This window comes from Giraffa tippelskirchi, chromosome 9, assembly GCF_054371585.1.
Source record: "Giraffa tippelskirchi isolate mGirTip1 chromosome 9, T2T-mGirTip1v1.2.pri, whole genome shotgun sequence".
In the NCBI taxonomy this organism is placed as follows: domain Eukaryota; kingdom Metazoa; phylum Chordata; class Mammalia; order Artiodactyla; family Giraffidae; genus Giraffa; species Giraffa tippelskirchi.
This window is the reverse complement of record NC_137283.1, coordinates 46663336-46684860: the sequence shown is the minus strand read 5'-3', so window position 1 is coordinate 46684860 and position 21525 is coordinate 46663336. Positions and strand designations below refer to the sequence as shown.

General features: G+C 45.2%; 1 protein-coding gene across 4 annotated transcripts; it reads left to right on the top strand.

Annotated features, from left to right (window-relative positions):
• Positions 1–63: 63 nt before the first annotated feature.
• Positions 64–13343, top strand: PHF7 (PHD finger protein 7). Of its 4 annotated transcripts, none has more exons than XM_081525164.1 (11): positions 64–676; positions 1858–1967; positions 2708–2760; positions 3148–3239; positions 9539–9640; positions 10013–10137; positions 10590–10749; positions 11292–11398; positions 11858–11974; positions 12400–12524; positions 12775–13343. In XM_081525164.1, the coding sequence occupies exons 2-11, from the start codon at positions 1924–1926 to the stop codon at positions 12906–12908; spliced, it is 1059 nt and encodes a 352-aa protein (XP_081381290.1). In that variant the 5' UTR covers positions 64–676; positions 1858–1923; the 3' UTR covers positions 12909–13343. The 4 variants fall into 4 exon arrangements, with proteins under 4 accessions (XP_081381290.1, XP_081381289.1, XP_081381292.1 ...); XM_081525163.1 differs by having other exon boundaries at positions 64–713; XM_081525166.1 differs by lacking the exon at positions 11858–11974.
• The last annotated feature ends 8182 nt before the right edge of the window (positions 13344–21525 follow it).

Genomic DNA, 21525 nt, shown 5'->3' with positions numbered 1-21525 from the left:
CCGCTACCGTTAGCGGTCCGGGTACGCCACAACGGTCAGCCTCGCGGTGGTCCCCGCGGCCTCAGTCTCCCTGGGTCGCAGTCCGCGTGACTCGGCCCCCTTTTGCACGCCTACCCCCTCCGCCGGCGCAGTCACCGCGCGGGGCGGCGGCCCGTGAGGTAGCTACCACGGCTTGTGACAACGAATAAAGCTCCGGGACAGCGGCGCCCTCGGCGAGAGCTGGACGGACGACCCCAGCCGGAAGCGGCGGCCCGTGTGCAACCGTGAGGAGCGACCGGCGGAGGCGACCTCCGGCCCGGCCCCGCACCAGCCGCCCGGCAGGCGCGACATGAGCCTGGTCTGGCATCTGCGGGATGCTCCTTGAGACTCTTCTCCGGCTATTACTTCCAGGGGACGGTTGTGGCCACACCTACAGCATTTTCCAATAAATCATTGTTTATTCTTGCAGCGGCGGCGCCGAACACGCTTATTTAGTTTTAATTTTTTCAACAAATTTTACCCAGCACTTATCCAGCGAAACAACTTGATAGCCGGTTCAAGGGAGCATCCGCTCGGTAGGAAACCTCGGACTGAGCAGCTTGTGGAAGCCAGAGTTTGCAACGTCCTCCTCACATGCTTTGAAGACCGTCGCGTCTTCCTGTAACTACCAGTGTGCACAAAATCTACCTCAAGGAACGTCTTGGTCCAGCGATGCAAAGAACTGAAGTTTTAAGGTTTTATTTCTATTGCTAGATGATCTGGATTCCCCCCAAGAGCTTGGAACTGTTCTGTAGCCTGCTAACGTGGATCCCCTAGCGCATGCCCTTCTCTTTCAGCCTGTCCAAGTGCTTTTGTTAAATAAAAAGCCATCAAATGTCATTATCAATGCAGGTGCAACTCCTGGGTTAGAAGAGATGGAGCCTTAAATTTCTGTACAGCTAGTTGCCTGAGTAGTTACCTTCATGCAGTCCCTAAAGATATTTGTTCTCTCCAGCTATGCTCTGAGGACATGGGTGCTGGAGTGTGTGTCCCTGGACTGACGTAATTCACTCAACACTCCTAAGAAGTGCTCTCCTCTCCCCTGACTTGACCCTGTGCTTCCTTCATAGGAGTGGATTTTATTTCTTTTGTCCCCCTTCCCATTCAGGGATTTCCTCCCTAACCAATGAAAACTGTGAATTTGTAGTCAGCTGACATTAGTCAGGGAAGGGGTGTCAGGGTGTCTTCTCCACTTTGGGGCCTTTTAATCTTGGCTCAGATCTAGAGGAAGGCTGAGAACAGGCCAGACCTCAGCGACCATCTGAGCCTGGTGAAAAGAAGTGATAGGAGCCAAGGGGTGGTTTGTCAGAGTTACGTCTTGTCTCTCACTAGAGGGAGTTCTCACTTTAGGCAGCCAGAATCCCACAGGCTCCTTTTCCTAGGAAAGAGCTACCTAACCTAGCTTTTCCTGGGTAGAATTAAGGAGCTTATACTTGGGGGCAAAAGGAGGTGTTAGGAGTGCTACCTTGTATATTTAGTAGACATAAAACGAAGAATCAGGTAGCCAGTTCAAATAGTATCTCCCAAGTTCTCACACTCCTGCGGTATATCAGTAATTCTGATCCTATGCAGGTGCCTCTTTGTGACCTCTCTGTACCTTTCTCCTCACCTTGAATATAGGGGTAAAATGGTACCTATTACCAGGGGTTTTTGCAAGTTAAATGTAAAATGCCCAGAACAGTTTTGGATACAATTTAATAGTTATTGGCTATTACTGGCATTGATACTGGGTGGGTCCCTTTTTTTTGTTATATGGATGGGGAGGTAAAGTGCACTGTTGCTTTGACCTCATGGAACTTAATTAATGTAGATTTAATAGTGACTTGTTTATATTTATAGCTGGAAGAGCCTGTATTGTCCTCATAGTATAGAAGAGTTCAAGATAGGAGAGAGAGGCAGCAGCGAATGAAGACGATAAAAGAAAAGAAGAAGGAACATCAAAGATTGAGGTGGAGTAGGCGACTTAACAGAGTTCGGGAGAAGTTGCCCAGTGGCCTGTAGTATATGCTTTACTTTCTGTCCCCTTTGCGTGGTCTTGGAGACTGGGGTTGGTTCGTGTGGAGGCCCACACCAGTGGTCCCCTGAAAGCTGCCCAGTAACCTATCTTCCCAGGGATGTCCCTACTGACAAAATCCTGGCTCTGGAGCTCTACTGCCCAGGTTCATATCCTGGCTCTAATACTTGCTAACCAGGTGACCTGGGACAAGTTACTTCATTTCTTTAGGCCTCAGTTCCTCATCTAGAAAATATATAATAATAGCACTCACTTTTTAGAGTATTCTGTAGATTCTTTGAGCTAGTACATGTAAATAGCCAGGAATATTGCCTAGCAAGAAATTTTTAATCGATTTTAGTATCATTTGATTAGGCTTCGTGAGCATAGTACCACCTGAGATTCAGGGTAGGTGACAGTAGAAACAGTAAAAGAATAAAAGGAGGTTTGTTCTTGCATTCATTCAGTCAACACAGGCAGTAGAGGCACTCAAACAGAAGGGTGACTGTGATCTCACATAATTGAAATAATTCAGTGGGTATGGTGTGTGCTTTCAAAAAATATGAAAAGGAAGAATAAAACTAATCTATTTTGGTCCTTCATCGGGTCCTTAGTTTAACATTTTGAGGGAAATGTTACAAAAGGTGTCAATAGAATCCTCAAAGACTACTTGTACTTTTTCCATTTCTTGTGTAGAAAATCTGCCAAGACAAAGAGGGTAACCCAGAGGAAGCCTTCTTCAGGGCCTGGTAAGAAAGACAAGTGGTTCTGTTCAGCTGCTGCCTCCCAGCCTCAGCAAAGGCCACCTGTAGAGGGCAGCAAACTTCTCTTCTCACTGTCCATTCCTTCCCAGAATCACTAAGATCCTGAAGAACTCAGGGTCTGTAATTTTTAACTGTGGCATCCAAAGGGCAAGGAACAAGTTAAGTAAAACCACTTGAGACAAAAAGTATATGAAGTGAGCAGTTGCAGCCAACTCCTTCAGATGTGGCTAAAATCATATAAAAGTCTAATTGATACCCAATGCCACTTCAGCCCAACCTCTTCCTTGTTAAAATGATCCTCTTCCCAGTACTCTACTCCTTGTACTTAGATGGTTATGTTCCCAAAATGAATTCCTAACATCCTTTTTGCAGTTTGCCGGCTATGCCTCCGAGAACCTGGGGATCCCGAAAAATTAGGGGAATTTCTTCAGAAAGACAATCTCGGTGTGCATTATTTCTGTCTTGTAAGTATAAGGCTCCCCTTTGCTTTGAATGTCCTATGACTTGTTTATATAGTCTGTGCTCTGTTTTTGCACCCAGCCTCAGATGCAGTGCCCTGTTGGCTTGTTTTTTTTAATGGCTATTTTCTTTTAAAATCTGATTTTTAAAAACTAATATGTGTGCCTGATATAAAATCCTAACATTATAAAGTATGTACAATGTAAAGTCTCTTCCCATTAAGTGTTCTCAGTCCTCCTCCCTCTCCCCAGAAGCAAACAGTTCTTGCAGTTATTTTTTTCCTGATATTCTCCTTTTCTTAAGTATAGTTTGTATGCTATGAAATGCACTCATTTTAAATATACAGTTTGATGATAAGCACATGTATCATGATTCACTCATATATCATGGGGATAAAATATATGTTTGCATGTAAACACAACCCTAATCAAAATAAATATTTCCATCATGCCAGCAAGTTCCCTCCTACCCTTTCCAGTTACTTCTCTCAAAGATAATCACTGTTTTGATCAATAGACTACTTTTCTCTATTCTCATAATTCGTATAAATGAAACCATACAATTTGTACTCTTTTGTGTCTTGCTACCTTCATTCAACACAATGTTTTGAAAATTGACCCTTGTTGCACGGGTTGTTCAGTTCAGTCGCTCAGTTGTGTCCGACTCTTTGCGACCCCATGAACAGCAGCATGCCAGGCCTCTCTGTCCATCACCAACTCCCAGAGTCCACCCAAACCCATGTCCATTGAGTTGGTGATGCCATCCAACCATCCCATCCTCTGTCGTCCCCTTCTCCTCCCACCCTCAATCTTTCACAGCATCAGGGTCTTTTCCAATGAGTCAGCTCTTTGCATCAGGTGGCCAAAGTATTGGAGTTTCAGCTTCAACATCAGTCCTTCCAATGAACATTCAGGACTGATCTCCTTTAGGATGGACTGCTTGGATCTCCTTGCAGTCCAAGGGACTCTCAAGAGTCTTCTCCAACACCACAATTGAAAAGCATCAATTCTTCTGCATGCAGCTTTCTGTATAGTCCAACTCTCACATCCATACATGACCACTGGAAAAACCATAGCCTTGACTAGACAGACCTTTGTTGACAAAGGAATGTCTCTGCTTTTCAATATGCTGTCTAGGTTGGTCGTAACTTTCCTTCCAAGGAGTAAGCGTCTTTTAATTTCACGGCTGCAATCACCATCAGCAGTGATTTTGGAGCCCAGAAAAATAAAGTCAGCCACTGTTTCCACTGTTGCCCCATCTATTTGCCATGAAGTGATGGGACTGGATGCCATGATCTTAGTTTTCTGAATGTTGAGCTTTAAGCCAACTTTTTCACTCTCCTCTTTCACCTTCATTAAGAGGTTCTTTAGTTCTTCTTCACTTTCTGCCATAAGGGTGGTGTCATCTGCATATCTGAGGTTATTGATATTTCTCCCAGCAATCTTGATTCCAGCTTGTGTTTCTTCCAGCCCAGCGTTTCTCATGATGTACTCTGCATAGAAGTTAAATAAGCAGGGTGACAATATACAGCCTTGATGTACTCCTTTTCCTATTTGGAACCAGTCTGTTGTTCCATGTCCAGTTCTAACTGTTGCTTCCTGACCTGCATACAGGTTTCTCAAGAGCCAGGTCAGGTATTCCCATCTCTTTCAGAATTTTCCACAGTTTATTGTGATCCACACAGTCAAAGACTTTGGCATAGTCAATAAAGCAGAAATAGATGTTTTTCTGTAACTCTGTTGCTTTTTTGATGATCCAGCGGATGCTGGCAATTTGATCTCTGGTTCCTCTGCCTTTTCTAAAACTAGCTTGAACATCTGGAAGTTCACGGTTCACGTATTGCTGAAGCCTGGCTTGGAGAATTTTGAGCATTACTTTACCAGCGTGTGCTGCTGCTAAGTCGCTTCAGTCGTGTCCAACTCTGTGCGACCCCATACACGGCAGCCCACCAGGCTCCGCCATCCCTAGGATTCTCCAGGCAAGAATACTGGAGTGGGTTGCCGTTTCCTTCTCCAGTGCATGAAAGGGAAAAGTGAAAGTGAAGTCGCTCAGTCGTGTCCGACTCTTAGCGACCCCATGGACTGCAGCCTACCAGGCTCCTCCATCCATGGGATTTTCCAGGCAAGAGTACTGGAGTGGGGTGCCACTAGTGTGTGAGATGAGTGCAATTGTGTGGTAGTTTGAACATTCTTTGGCATTGCCTTTCTTTTGGATTGGAATGAAAACTGACCTTTTCCAGTCCTGTGGCCACTGCTGAGTTTTCCAAATTTTCTGGCATATAGAGTGCAGCACTTTCACAGCATCATCTTTCAGGATTTGAAATAGCTCAGCTGCAATTCCATCACCTCCACTAGCTTTGTTCACAGTGATGCTTCCTAAGGCCCATTTGACTTCACACTCCATGGGTTGTTAGCTTGTGCCTTTTTATAGTGCAGTAGTCTTCTGTTGTATGAATATATTATAATTTGCTTATTTCCACCTGCTGATGACCATTTGAATGTTTCCATTTGGGGGTTTTTATGAATAAAGCTGTTGGGAAAATTCATGTACAAATTTTTTTGTGAAAACATGCTTTCACTTCTCAGACAAATGTCTACGAGTGGAGTTACTAACTATATGTTTAACTTGGTGTGAAGTTGCCAAATCACTTTCCAAAGTGTTTGTACTAGTTTACACTCTCACTAGCAATTTATGATATTTCTATTTGTCCAATATTCTTGTCCAAAATCTATATTGTTAATCTTTTTAATTTTAGCATTCTAGTAGGTATGTTTTGGTATCTCATTGTGGTTTTAGTTTACATTTTTCTGGTGACCTAAAATGTTGAGTTTCTTTTTATGTGCTTATTGGCCATTTACATATTTTCTTTTGTGAAGTGTCTGTACAAACATTTTGTCCATTTAAAAAGTCTAGTTGTCTGGAGACTTCCCTGGAAGTCCATTGCAGGGAGCTTGGGTTCTATCCTTGGTCAGAGAACTAAGATCCCAGATGCCGCACAGGGAGGCAAAAAAAAAGTTGTTTTGTCTTATTGAGTTATAAGAGCTCTTTATACATTCTGGCTACAAATCCTGTTTCTGATATGTGTATTCTCCCAGTCTGTGATTTGCCTTTTTATTTTTTTAAATTTTTTTTCAAGTGAGTTAGTTTAATTACAGGTGGTACAGAATTCAGGATAGAATAAAGACTTAACACATTTTGGCAGGATTCTGGGCTGGGTTTATGTGAATCTCATAGCTAAGGTAGAAATAGCTGAGAAGAATTAAAGTCAAGATGAGTCACTATATATATATATATATTTTTTTTTTTTGCAAAAATTTGTTCGTAAATGTACAACAAGTTCCAAGATAACACTGTATTCTAGCTATAGGTGGCAACAGATGTTATGGCAGGTAATCCAGATGTTTAAACACCTAGGATGGAATTAAAGCTCATCATTGCCTCAGGCATAGGGAACAACTTTTTGCCAGGTTTCTTAATTTTACGTGTGGCTAGGGGACCTTTCTTCTTGGCCTTTGCTTTTAGCTTCTTGAGTTTTTTCTGCTTTTCCTCTGTTTCTATTTGAGTGCCTTATCCTTGGCTTGCTTCTTGGGTCTCAGGGGCTTCTTCTTGCCACCTCTGAGCCCTGACATCACGCATGCCACCCCTTCCCCCTGCTTAAATGATATCTTTTGAAGAACAAAAGTTTTTAATTTTGATGAAGTCTAGTTTATCAGTTTTTCATTTTATTGTTAGTGCTTGTTTGTGTGTCCTGGAAATCTTTCCCTACCCATTAAATTGCCTCAGTGTCTTTGTCAAAATCTGTTGACCGTGTGTCCGTGGATCTGGATGATCTGTTTTCTGTCATTGATCTGTGTGTCAGTCCTTGCCAATACCACAGTGTTTTGATTGTCTTTAAAGCATCTTGAAATTAAGTATTGTAAATTCTGTAGTCTTTTTCCAAGATTGCTTTGGCAATCAGTATCAGGTGCTTTCATTTAACGTATACATTTTATATTTAGCTTGTCAACTTTTCTTGTTTAAAAAAAGGCTTGTCATGTTAGTGATTGGTATTGCATTGAATTTATAGGTCAATTTGGGAAAAATTGACAAGTAATATTGAACCTTCCAGTCCATGGACATGATATATTTCCCCGTTAATTTGGGTCTTTTAACATTTACCTCAGCAAAGTTTTTTTAGTGAAGAAATCTTGCACATATTTTGTTAAATGTATTTCTACATAGTTTGTGATTTTTATGCTATTATATAATGGTATTTTAAAATTTAATTTTCAAGGTTGCTGGTGTATAGAAATGCAATTTATTTTTATTCTTTGATTTTATATCTTCAATCTTGTTAAATTCACTTATTCAGTAGGTTTTATTTTTTTAATTTTTTGTAAATGCCTTTAGGATTTCCTGTGTACACAATTATGGGTGCATAAAAGCAGTTCTACTTCTTTCTTTCTAATCTTTATGTCTTTTAATTCTTCTTCCTTTATTATAATAGCTGGGACCTTCAGTCCAGTGTTGAATAGAAGTTATTTGAGTGACTATCTTGTCTTGTTCCTAACTTTAGAGGACAGCTTCCAATTTTTCACCATTAAACTATGATGTTAGCTATAGGTTTTTCTTAGATGCTTTTCACCAGATTGGAGAAGTTCTCTTTTATTTCTAGTTTGTGGAGGGTATTATGAATATGTGCTGAATTTTGTCCAACACTTTTTCTGTATCTATTGAGATGATCATGGTTTTTCTCATTTATTTTGTTAATGTGGTTTGTTACGTTGATTGAATACTTTCATGTTAAACTAATCTTGCAGTTCTGGTTCAGCCTCTGCCTGGTCATGGTGTATAATCCTTTTTATATGGTGCTGGATTCAGTATGTTGTTTCATTTTTGTATCTATGTTCATGAGAAAGATTGGTCTGTGATTTTTCCTTCTTGTAAGTCCTATCTTGTTTTGGCGTCAGGTCTTGTTTAATTTCAGTGCATTTTTACACATATACATTTTCAACATGAAAATAAAGATACACAGTGCTTTGTATTTTTTTAACCTCATATATTTACAGAGATCTTTCCATTTAGAATATGCTGATCTAGTTGGTTTTTTTTTAATAGCTAATTGGTATCCCATGGTACAGGTGTGCCAAAAAGTATTAAACTATTAAAGGACATTTAGATTGTTTTTAATCTTTCACTACTGAATTTTCTATTTATAGAAATTATACATGTTCATTGTAGAAAATATTAATAACACTTAAAAGTATAGATAGAAATCACTCCTATAGTCCTAAAGCCTTGAGTGAGTGTAAACATAGATATGTTTTAGGCCTAATTGGGCTATGATTCAAGTATCCCCAAGTCATCCAACCTTGTAGGCTCACTTTTGCTATATTGTTAAAATAACCTCAGTCCCCATTACATTACATGTAATTACTGCAGAAAGTCTAATACCCTTCTTAATATTTTTGGAAGCTTCTTGGGGTGAGGCTCAGGTGTGAAATTCTTCCAAAGTATGTACATGTTCATTGTTCTTGGGTACATAACAGTTCAGCTTCTTTTTGTTTGATTTCCCCTTCTAGACTCTGCTTTGGGGGCTTTTCAGAAACAAAAGGTCCTTTAAAGTATGTTTTCAAAGAAAAGTTCAATTCCTCTCCTTCCCTTATAAGGCAGAATGACTACAGTCAGGAGACTTTAAAGCTCTGTTTCCTTTTCTGTAAAGTATACACTCTGAGAAGAGTATTGATTCTGTACCAAGGGTCAGTGCAGTGAGAGAGGGAGAGTGTGAGTTCTGTGGGCCCGGGTGTGAATGCCACTCCTTGCTGTGTGACCCCAGCCAGGTCACTTAATGCACGTACCTCAGTGGCCTCTAAGATGAGGATCACAATGGCATCCATATCACAGGGTTGTGAGCAGAAAATGAGTCACTGTGTTAGGAGTGTTTCTCTAAAGTGCTCAGCACACAAAAATAGTCCTCAATAAATGAAAGACAGCATAGCACAAAGGTGGATAAAAGCCCAGGTTCTGGAGTTCCGTTGTCTTGATCCAGTCAGATGATCTCTCTTGACTATAAAATGGGGATGATGATAGTACCTACCTCTTAAGGTTGTTGCAAGGATTAAATAAGTTAATATTTGAAAAGCACTTAAGAGTCCCCAACACCTGTGCTATGTAAATCTGTGTTAAATAAATAAATTACCCTGTGAACGCATATGTATCCCACCAAGCTGTGTTTCTTGGCTCTCTCACCCTGTCATCCTCCTCACCCCGCTGCACTGTCACACTGAGCATCAGTGTTGACAGCCTGGTTCTGCTGCCCTTCTAGATCCTCTCTAGCAAGCTGCCTCAGAGGGGCCAATCCAACAGAGGTTTCCATGGATTCCTACCTGAAGACATCAGAAAGGAGGCAGCCCGGGCCTCTAGGAAGGTTAGAATCCCCTGAAATGGAGGCTTGGGGTAGGCCTCTTCTACTGCTCCTCTCATCCTGTTCTTTTCCCTAATTGGTAGTTTCAAAATCAGAGGACTCTTGAATTTCTCACTGGTCTTTCTCTTAAGTTCCATCCTTCTCTAGGGTATAGTGTCCTAAGTGAGGAGAGGGAGCAACATCCTGAGAAAGCCAAAAAGAATGCAGTGCTGCTTGAAGCTCAGCTTTGGCATGCCTTAGAGCTTCTAGGTCCACCGAGGAAGAGGAATGGCTGCTGTTTCAAAGAATTTCCATTCCATAGAACGCTGCGCTACCGAGTGTTTTTCTGTTTGTCTGTCTGGGGGCCCTGAGTACTGCCTGGGATTTCATTTGCAGATCTGTTTTGTGTGCAAGAGAAAGGGAGCTGCCATCAACTGCCAGAAGGACCAATGTGTCAGAAACTTCCATCTTCCTTGTGGCCTAGAAAGGGGTTGCCTTTCACAATTTTTTGGAGAGTACAAGTGAGTGATGAAGGGGGAAAGTTGAGCTGCCCTTTTGTAATTTGTTCTTTAGCATCTGATGAAATCAGAATCTGGTTCTCACGGGCCTATTTTGATTCACTAGAAAATCTGTCCATCCATTTGATAATGAGAAACAGTGTCTTGACTTGGCGATTTCACAGATTTACTTCTTGCTTCCCATCCCCTCCTTAAATTACAAACAGCTGGGGTTCTTAGACAGCTGCTCAGAACTAAGTGGAGCTTTCAGGAACAGGAGGCTGTGGAACTTTGCTCAGTGGGAAAGCAGCTGTGAGAAGGCATGTGGCTGTTCTTCTCCCTGCTCCTCCTCCTCCCCATGAGCTTGGAGGTTCACTGGACACAGGCCACGGTGGTTGATTGCTATTCCTCTTCTGGGCAGCTGGAAAACTGCATCATTTACAAACAAAAAACGAAGCCTATTTACTCTGCCACAGATCATTTTGTGGGAAACATCGCCCTACACAGGACATCCGATGCAGGAACGTGGGGGAGGAAAGCTGTGTCTTGTGTTGTGAAGACTTATCCCAAATAAGTGTTGAAAACATCCAGAGCCCGTGCTGTAGCCAAACTGTCTACCACCGGAAGTGCATACAGGTGGGGCTCTCTCTGCGCTGGGGACCATCCACAACCATCCACAATGGCCCAGCTCTGAGTATCCTGGGAATGCTCAGGCAATCTCAGTATTTGTGTGTTGTGCTGGAGGTCTGTATGCAGAACTGGTTCCAGAGGAAACTTAGCTGGTTCTCTGGTTGTCCTTGACCTGTAGTGCCTCATTCATTATTTAGACTGAACAAAATCCTCAGGATGGCTAGAGCAAATGAACTACTACTCCTAGAATGAGTCAAGTAGCTTCACAATCAGCCATGCTTCCTGAGATTGAAGGAAAGGGAAACGTGTATCCACGGTACCTGACCCCAGCCAGGTTGACCACTGCCAGACCCCATGACTGGAGATGACAGCTGAGGCCTCCTGGGTGCTCTCTTGAGCTTTCGGTCCCTGGTCTGACCCCTGGGTTTGCAGCCCTCGCCCCAACCTCTCTTAGCAGTATCCTCTGTGAGATGAGGGTAAGGGTGGAAAGAATGTGATCAAAGAGAGTGTTTTTATAAGCACGAAGTTTCTCCATGTTTATCTTACAGAAATATGCCCACACATCAGCAAAGCATTTCTTCAAATGTCCACAGTGCAACAATCGAGATGAGTTTCCTCAAGAAATGCTAAGAATGGGGATTCATATTCCAGACAGGTAGTGGAAACTTGACCGCATCAGTTGAGCCAGGGAGTGGGTTGCCTAGGTTTCTAGAGAGGAGGTGAGTGTAAGGATAGTTCAGAGAAGGAGGAAGTAGCAGAAGCATTGATACACAGTGAAAAGGAAAGGGTGGCGGGAGAGCTTTTCGATTATAAAAAGAAATAGAGGGGGATGGAAAGTAGGGGTGGTGCACATGTTTCCAAAAGTGCTTTGGGGAACAGAATTCATTGAGTTCTTGAATTCCAGTGTGGAACTAAGGAACCTCTGTGTTCCACGCATCTGCTTCAACCCTCTGCCACTGCCAGGCCACTTGCCCCGTCTTGTTGAAAGCATTTGGGCAGCCTGTTGAATTCTTGCTGTACTAGCTTGAGTTCTTGCTAGTTCTTCCTATAGGTGAACAAAGGTTTTACCAAGCGATTGTATGTCCCTTACTCACTGTTTCTTCTCCCACTGCAGAGACGCTGCCTGGGAACTCGAGCCAGGGGCTTTCTCAGAGTTGTATCAGCGCTATCAGCATTGTGATGCCCCCATCTGTCTGTATGAACGAGGCAGAGACAGCTCTGAGGAAGAAGGGTAGGGAAAAGCTCCTGGCTAGAAAGATCTCTCATCAGGGCGATCTTAGGCCTTGGCACAGTTTTCAGGCACGAGAAATTTACTTCTGTCTGCAGATCTCAGGGCAAGCACAGCTGCTAAGTCCCATCCTTGAGCAGCTCAGGACTCACTCATGCACAAGTGAACAGGTCTCTCTGCTGGGTCTGCTCTCCTTGTGCCCCGCGGAGAGACACTCAGGGCCGCTTCCTCCCCAGTCTACCTTGCGCATGGCTGTGCCTGACCACAGGCCCCGGGGTCAGCACTCAGCCACACCTCCGTCTTGAGTAAAATGTGTAGTGAAAGATTCCTAGGAAGGCCTCAGCGAGGGCCTGAACTGCAGCAAACATCCCAAGAGTGGTTCTGAGTGTTCCATTTGTCCCACAACCCTCCCTTGGCTCTTCCTGTAGGAAGTGGCACCTCATTCTGTGTGCTACATGTGGATCCCATGGAACCCATAGGAACTGCTCCTCTCTCCGATCCAACTGTAAGAAATGGGAGTGCAAGGAGTGTGCGCCTGCTGCCCAAGTCATAGGTGGGACTGGAGGGATGACCTGGTCTTGGTGAGGGTGGTGAGGGTGGGCTGGGACTCATGGTGGCAGTGGAGGTGGGGGGCCAGGGGGACTCACAGTGCCTGGTAAAGGAGGAGGGTGTGCTATCGGATGGGGACTTTCACTTGGTACTTTAATTTGGGAAGAAAAGTGGCAAGGGAGGGGCATAAAGACCTGTGCCTGGGAGGGAAACAGAGGGTTGAGTTGGCCTCTCTCACCTTTCTTTCACCACAGAGAACACACTTGAAACCTCAGGTGACATCCCCTGTTGCAGCAGCACCTTCGTCTCCAGGGGACATTTCTGCAGCGACACCGAGCTGGAGGAGAATCCGGGCCCTTCTTGGGCCAATTGGCCAGGATCTTCCTGATTAGAAAACCCGGAGTCCTCTGGTCCCAGGAGGAGCCACTCCTGGGGATCCAAGGGTGTCACAATCTCTAAGAGCTGCAAAAAATCTGAGTACCATTTTCTGAGTAGTTTCTGCCAGGCACACTTGGGCACAGAGCTGTGCTCCTCCATCAGGTTTGGAGGAGGGAGTACTTTGGGAGACAAGGAAAGGGGCCAGCAGGGAATCTCAGCCAAGGAATGAGAAGTCCTAGGGGAACGCTAGTTCAGAGCAGTCCTGATGCCGACCATGGAACAAGTTTGTAGTTTTGAGAGCATCTCTGCTCTTCTTGTCTGATCCCCAGAGGGCCTTTTCTACTCTTTTTTTCCTTCCACCAAGATTCTTCCACCTTGATCTAGTTCTCGCATACTTCTTTCTTCACCTGCGTTTGTTATTATGCAAATAAAGATTTTCTCTCCATTGGTGTCTCCTTATACATTCACTGTGGAATTTATTTAGCATACTAAGGGATCTACAAAATTCAGTAAATTAAATGGAGAGCTTTCAACTTAGACCTGTTGCTTTGGAGGGAAGTATTTTGCAGGTAAATGGACTTTACGAGGACAGAGATTTCATCGTTGTGCAAATAAACACATAAGATCTCATCAAGAAGGGGAGCAGCAAAGGAGTCCACCCTGGACTGAGAATAGGCCACCACGGCAAAGCTTGGAGCCCTGGACTCAGACAGGCCAGGCACAGCCATGCTCGTGTGGGGCAGACGGGGCTTCCCTCACTCCAGGCAGCTTGGTGGTCAGCATACCTCCCAGCAAGAGTGAAGACACAGCTCCACTCAAGCCCGCCTACCTGGTGGCTTGAGTATTTCCAGCTCAGGTAAGGGGGCCATGCTAGACATTAGGCAAGGCAGCTAGGATAGAAATTTGGCAGAAGGTCTTGAGAGAAACAGAACATTTGTTTCTTTTTAATGCTTTGTGGGTTTTGGATTAATGGGGGAAACTCTGGACCATTGCCAGATACTGAGTTGGCAGGGTTTCACTGCGAACTTGGTTCAAATGTTGCTGACCCCTGAAGACTTAACACCTGAATATGTACAGTGATTCGGATTTGACCAGATTCACTTGGAATCCCAAAGGGGCAGTTGAGGACAAAGTAAATACTTTAAAAAAAAAAGTCAAACCATACTGAAAGGACTGTAGTGAAAAATACTTTCTGGACTCATTGTTCCCTACCCCCAGTCCTAGTCCCTAAAGACAACAACTTCCCACTTTTTTAGCCATTTCTTAATATATTAATCATAAGACATTTTTCTATATTTATATGTTTTATTCCTATATGTTCCATAAAGACCTAGCACCTTTAAAACCTTCCCATTTTCATTCCCTCCATCTTTTATAATTACATCACAATTTTTGTTAAATTAACCTTCAGTGTTTACATTACTATGGCTATGTAATTGCTGTTTACTACTGAGTCAAGTGGTATACTATGATGATTTTTCCTCTCCTGTACTTTGGATTTTCCTTTAAGCAAATACCTCTTTTTTTTTTTTTTTTTGCTATTTACCCATAGCTAATTCTTCCCATATATTCCACATGATCAATTGCCTGCAAGTACAGTTTTCCTCATAGGCTGAACATCAGATGGCTATGCAATTCTTTTCTGGAAGACCTGCCTCCTAGAGCCTGCTCCTTCTGAGCTTGCTGCTCACTGGGCCTTCTCACAGCTCCCCCATGACTCTGCTTTTTTTCATTTTCTCTCTCGCAAATTAGGGGACTCAGTGCTGTGCTTCCTAATCTGGACATCCAAGGACACTTTGTCAGAGCTCTGCAAGTGACGAGAGGTTTCAAGTTGTATTTTAAACAGTATTTTGCCTATCCTAAAGATTCAACTCTTGCAGCAATAATTCACAACTGAAAGATACTTCCAAAATTAAGACATTAGTTTCTTACAGAGTTTATGTAACTTGGGTCACCAGGCATATTCTCAGACATCTGGGGTAATATCTTTTCCTTTAAAAAGAGAGTCCATTTGTATACTACTCAAGAGTGAGAAATACCACTGTAACTGAAAATAATGGCCCTCTATCAGCACCCTCTAAACTGCTGCAGTGGGTGGCAGGTGGAGCTCGTAGTGGGAGTGGGGAGATGGGGTGCGTTTTGTCACCCAGACATTCAGTTGCCTGATTTCTGTGTGCAGTTGGTGCCTATCAGAACAGTGCACATGTGTGCACACACCCTTATTAACTTTATCATAGTGTCTATACCCTTACTCTTCGTTGATGTTAATAGCTAACCCCATTTTTGTGGGCTAGAAAGTCCGACTTTGACATGTCCTCTTCATCTGGGCCTAATCAGCCATTCTCAAATAACTGGGCTTTTTCCTTAAACTTCTAACTTGGGATAGTTTTCAAAGATTTAAAGAAAAATTGTGACGATACTGCAGAGTCCCCACATACCCCAAGCCCAGTTTCCCCCCTTAATGTCTTGCAGCAATACAGTACATTTGTGACAATTAATGAACCAATACTGATACATTACTATTAACCAAATAAAGCTCATATTTTATTCAGATTTCCTTAGTTTTCACCTAATGTCTTTTTTCTATTCTAGCTGCCCATCCAGGATACTACATTGCATTGAGTCATCCTGTGTCCTTAGGTTCCTCTTGGCTCTAACGGTTTGTCAGATTTTCCTGTTTTTTTATGACCTTGACAGTTTTGAGGAGTTTGGTCAGGTGTTTTGTTGAGGGCCCCTCAATTTGGATTTGTCTGATGTTTTTGTTATGATTAGGGCTTCCCCGATGGCTCAGCAGTAAAGAATCTGCCTGCAATGCAGGAGACGCAGGATATGTGGATTCTATCCCTGGATTGGGAAGATCCCCTGGAGTAGGAAGTGGCAACCTGCTACAGTATACTTGACAGAAAAATCCCATGGACAGAGGAGCCTGGCAGGCTACAGTCTAAAGGGTCTCAAAGAGTTGGACACAACTGAGCAACTGGAGCACACACACACACACGGGCACACACACACACGGGCACACACACACACACACGGGCACGCACACACACGGGCACACACACACACGGGCACACACACACACACGGGCACGCACACACATGGACGCACACACATGGGCACACACACACGGGCTTTAGGGAGGAAGACCACACAGGTAAAGTGCCATTTTCATCACATCAAATTGAAGTTATGTATGATCCACATAACTTATTACTGTTGATTGTTGATTTTGGTCATCTGGCCAAATTAGTGTTTGTTGAGTTTTTCCAGAAAGAGAAAAGTTACTCCCTTTCCCCGCTTCATATACTGTAAATTTTGGAAAGAAGCCACTCTGTGCAGCCCACAGTTAATGAGTGGGGGTTTATGCTCCCTCCCTCTTCAAGGACTGAGTATCTACATATATTGTTTAGAGTTTTCCTGCATGGGAGATTTACCTGTCCTCTCCCACTTATTGTTTACTCAACCATTTATATCAGTATGGACTCATAGATACGTATATTATACTTTGGGTTATAATCCAATTCTACTTATTCAGTTGGTTCTACATATTCAGGTGGTTCTACATTTGGCCCCTGGGATGCCTGTGTCCCTTTCACATACTGCCATTATTGTGTTCCCTTTTGGTTTGGTTTTGTTTTGAGTACTTCTTTACTTTTTGGCACTACAAGATAGCCCAGACTCATCTTGCATTATTTATTTACTTTTGGCTGGGCTGGGTCTTTGTAGTGGCACATAGGCTATCTCTCGTTGAGGCAAGTGGGGGCTACCCTCTAGTTGGGGAGCGCAGGCTTCTCACTGTGGTGACTTCTCTTGTTGTGGAGCACAGCCTCTAGGTGCTCGAGATTCATTAGTTGTGGTGCACGGGCTTAGTTGTCCCACAGCATGTGGGATCCTCCTGGACCAGGGATTATACCCATGTCCCCTGTGTTGGTGGGAGGATTCTTAACCACTGGACCACCAGGGAAGTCCCTCATCTTGAATATTTTAAATACTTGTTTCCATAAATGGTATGTCTTTGAGAATTAATTACTGTTTTATAACTTAGGACCGAGAGCAAATAGTTCACTTGGGGAGAATAGGAATAGACGTCAAATAAAATTTCCCCAGAGCACCTGCTCCCCTTCCTCTAATTCTTAACTTTGTGGGAACCATGAACTAGGGCCAGAAACTTCAGAATCTCCTTATGTTTCCTTTTCTGCTCAACCACCCTCTTGCTTGTCAATTTGAATTTTTTACACGTTTGCCTTCCTCTCCATCCCATGGCCAGTGCTCAGCTCAGACCCTTGTGCCTCACAGGACGGCAGCAAAAGCCTTCTCTCTGTATAGTTTCCTGCATACACTTGCTTTGTGGACGTATCCATCCTTTTCCCTTCTGGTGACTGCCATAGACATCTGCCAGCTCTTCTTTACTTAACATGGCCCCCACTGAGATGGACATCTAGGGTCTTTCATGGGCACTCTGCCATGGCTACCCTGGCATAACGGGCCCTGAGCATGAGGCTTAGAGTCTGGAGAGCCATAACCTCTATCATTAGCCTGATGAATCCAGTGGAAGGGCCACTTCTTCTTGCCTAGGCGCTCCCTCTGAGTTCTGCTTGTACCCCTATTATAGCTTATGCTATTCTCCCTCTGGTCCCATAATTGTCTCCCCCACTAGATTGGAAGTCCCTGATAGGAAGGGACCTTTCTATCTTATTAACTTTTCTCCCCCTCATGGTGTCTGGCTTGGGACCCCACATTCAGGGTCAGTTTGATGTCACCTGGATTATTGGATGTGCTCAAATCCTGCCTTCATAAGCCTGTTGTTTTACTGTCAAACACCAGAGGGCACTGTGAGCATGTTGAGGAAGAAGATTCTAACCCTTTACACATGGAAGGTTGATAAAGGCTTAGGAAACCTTCCTCCTGTTTTAGGATTGCACAGGACTTACTGCTATTCAGGTGTTCTGAACACATCCATTCACGTTTATTCATGAGCTGTGCCCCTGTTATATTTAGAGATTAGTATAGACATGACAGTAACTTCTAAGTTACTAATGACACTTAGTAACTTGGTATCATAGGTCAGGTCCTTAGATAGGACTGCCTTCCCAATCTCTCTAGACCCAAAGTGATCTTCCTAACCGCAGTTGCCCTCCTCTTACCCCTAAAAATGGGATCGCCCAATTCCATGGGGATTGAGTGATATGATTCTTTTCCTCTTCTGCCCTACCCTCCTGCTGCGTGCACACACACACAGTCTGACATCAGGGTCTTTGGTTGGTGGTTCAAAGGCTCTGACTTCCTGTGGACAGAGCAGGAGGTTGTTATGAGAAACAGCGCCCCCATTGGCCCTGATCCCAGGGACATAGCATCAGCCCCCTGTGAGCTCCCAGACTGCCTGGAGGTGAGTTGTAGCATCATAGGGTCCCTGATATGAGAAAACTCCCTTTCAGACCAAGCCAGGGAGCCCCATTGCAGAGTGGGGGGCTGTTTGCAAGGGTCTCATGCCTTGTACATTTTTTCCAAAAAGCAGAATGGCAATTGTAGGCCATAAACCAAAGAGTTGATGTTTTTCCGAAAATAATCTCATTTTCCCTGGCAAACCACCTCCAGCCCCCTGACGTCCCTGAGCATGAGGCCTCCGTAGAGGGAGTGAAGCCCAGGAGCTCCTCCCCCTGGTCTTTGGCGTAAACTCCTGGAGCCTGCCCTGAAGTGCACCTCTGATAAACAGGAAGGCTTGAGCGCCATCAGTGTCCGTCCCTCACAGAGCATCTGAGACCTGTCTGGGCCATCAAAGCCATCCCCAGCCCCCAGGAGCATTCTGGAGGGAACTCTAGCCTCACCAGAAACAATTCCCCATTGTGTCCCCCTCCTTGGAAATCGTAGATTTGTAAACAGACCCTTACGTTTAGGCAGATCCTGCTCTGGCTTTGTGCTAGTGTGTTGTTTTTTCTTCCCTGAACAATGTCCTTTCCAGTAGGGCCAGCCGTTCACACCATTGTCTGAGACCCTTGGACTACAGGAAACAGCACCAGATTCTTATCAGCTGCAGGGGCAGGCAGAGTGAACAGATGAGGTCATGCTCATAAAGCAAGCTGCTGGTCTGCCACATCATTCTTCCATACCTTTATCTGTGAGAACAGAGCCCCCGTTGTCCCCCAAACCGGGAAATCTGGGCTTTAAGTCTCTAATACTGGTCTCCTCCATTTGATGGCAGACACCTGGACTCTGCTCTGGGCCCCTTGATTCACTTTGGAATCCTCTCTGCCTGCAGCTGTCCCCTTGCCCTGGTCTTCCTTCTCTGCCCAGTGGGATGTTCTTGGCGGTGAAATACACCCTTGGGATGGGTTAGGTGCACTCCAGTCATCTTCCTCTGTAGGGGATAGGAATTAAGACTGGCCTTCTGAGCCATCCTCATAGCAGAGTTCCTGAGTACAAGCTACTAGTTGACTGCTGGAGGCCTAGTGTGAGCATGAGGGTGGGCATCCCTTGCGAGGCCTCCCTGGAGGCTGCAGCATTTCCCATCCTCAGGGGAAAATGATTTTTTTTTTTAATAGGCTACATTGAGGAACCAGAAGTTTCCTTAATGAAAATCCAGCGGGGAAAGTGAAAGGCTCCATTAGGACACGGCCTCTAAGGAAGAGGGGGCCAGCAGTGGTACCCACACAAAGGCGGGCTGGGGCTGAGCAGTAGGAAGTGGGCACGGGGCCACTTTCTTCATCTCCTGTGCACCAGGAGGGTGGGTGAGTCCGGAAGAGAAGCCAGGGTGGAGGCCTAACAATCCTTGAGCTCCTTATCAGATATTATAGCCAAACCTAACCCCACCCATTCATTCTCTCTGCACACCAGGGCCAAGTTTGTAATCTCAGATATCCCCCGGGGATTTGATCTTGCTTCGTGCTGAACTTTCTCCTCGCCAGAGCCCCTTCAGGCTGGGACTTGAGTGAGGTTGGGGTAGATCCTTAACTGGGGTGGAAACTGGTCTATTTCTGAGCAGCTGTCTGCTACTTCTAAGGAGATGTGGCTGATCGGAGACACCTCAGTTTGCTGGACTGCAGAGCCCTGTGAGACCCACCTGACTCCAACCGCATCCTGGGTCCTTGCCAGCCCACAGAGAGGAAAACCTGGCAGGAGTCAGACCTGCCTCCTGATGGCTGCTGCCTGCCCACGCCTGCAGTCGGGGGATTCTAAGGGTGTCTGAGACCTGACCCCGGCTTAGCAAAGAAGCCACTTGAGAAAGGGAAAAGGGCTGTCTTCCTCCCTCATCCTGCCCCCACTCTGCCCCTTACCCTTGCTTAGAAACTAGCCTTGTGGACTGCAGGACAGCCACAAGCTTGGAGTGAACCCTAACCCTCCGCAGAGGACCACACCAGACACAAGAGGAGCAGGAAGTGGGCTGGGGAGGCAGGCTGGGTGTGACAGGACAGGAGCCAGAGGCAGGGCAGAGTCCAGGTCCCACGAACAGCAAGCGACTGGCAGCTTGGCAGCCATGGGGTGTCAGGTCCTGCTGTGGTGCTGGCCATGGAAAACCAAGATGTGTCTATCCCATCTGGGAAGTCAGGGCCTCCAGAGCTCATAGGCTTAGAAGGCAGAGATTAATTAATTAATCTCGCATGTAAAGGGAGGGAATTAATCTAACCAGCATTTCCCCCGAAATATGCTCTTGAAAACATTAGAAACATGAAATGGCAGCTGCTCCATGGGAAAAAAAGGGGGCGGAGCTAAAGGACCACATGTTTTGGAAGATCATATAGCACAGAGTAGACGTGAGGAATCATCGTGGGTTCCTCAGGAGCTTCACAGGGCAAGCAAGCAGGCAGTGCACAGCTCTGTGGGGCTATGGGGACAAAAATCCCGTGTTTATCTGAACGTTGTCAAGGATCTCATGAGACAGTTGTTCCAAAGGAAACCATTTTGGACATTATTTGACTAACCCCTTTCTCGAAGCCCCTTTGCAGCTCTAGACCTGTTTGAGAAATCATGAAACAGGCCCAAAGACCAGGGGAAGTATAAGACTTAGAGGAAAAATCTGGGAGCGGAAGATAGAGTGAAATCCCTGAGGCAAGAAATAGGGCTCGAGATGGCGGGGTAGGGGGTTGGGCGTGGTGAGGGGCCGAGGCAAGTCCAGGCCCAAGGGGTCTTCAGGGAGTGAATGGTGGTGATATGGGAGCAGAGACACCATGCATCCCAGGGGAGAAGGGGGCCCCCTTCCTATTCACACACCCACCCAGTCCAGCAGTCCACACCACATGGTGCTCTGATGAGGCTTCTCAGATGGTGGTGGGGGCCTGGGGCAGGGCAACAGGGTTTCACTTTCTGTGAGGCCTGGGTGCTTGTGCATGGCCCAGGGGGCAAAGGCAGGGGTCCTGCTCCAGGGCCGGGGTTGCAAGATGGGACTAATGACTGATGACTGTTAAGCCTACTAGTCCATAGCATGAGTTGAAGGGCCCATCCAAGCAAGAGGCTAATCTCTGTGGTGACTTGGGGTGATGTACTTCCCATTTCTAAAGCAACCCTGCCTTTTCCTATCTCCCTCCGGCACCAGCGGAGTCTGCTCCTGGGGCAGGGGCATGATGTCACAGGGGGGAGTGGGGCTCAGGAAGAGGCACCTGCTGCAGCCCGCACAGCAGTTCAGACACAAGGGC

Bases quoted from the DNA above. Each gene is read 5' to 3' on its own strand.
- PHF7 (XM_081525164.1), top strand. From the start codon at position 1,924: ATGAAGACGATAAAAGAAAAGAAGAAGGAACATCAAAGATTGAG. The intron at 2,761-3,147 runs GTAAGAAAGACA...TCCTTTTTGCAG, and splicing joins GAAGCCTTCTTCAGGGCCTG to TTTGCCGGCTATGCCTCCGA. The intron at 10,138-10,589 runs GTGAGTGATGAA...ACTCTGCCACAG, and splicing joins CAATTTTTTGGAGAGTACAA to ATCATTTTGTGGGAAACATC.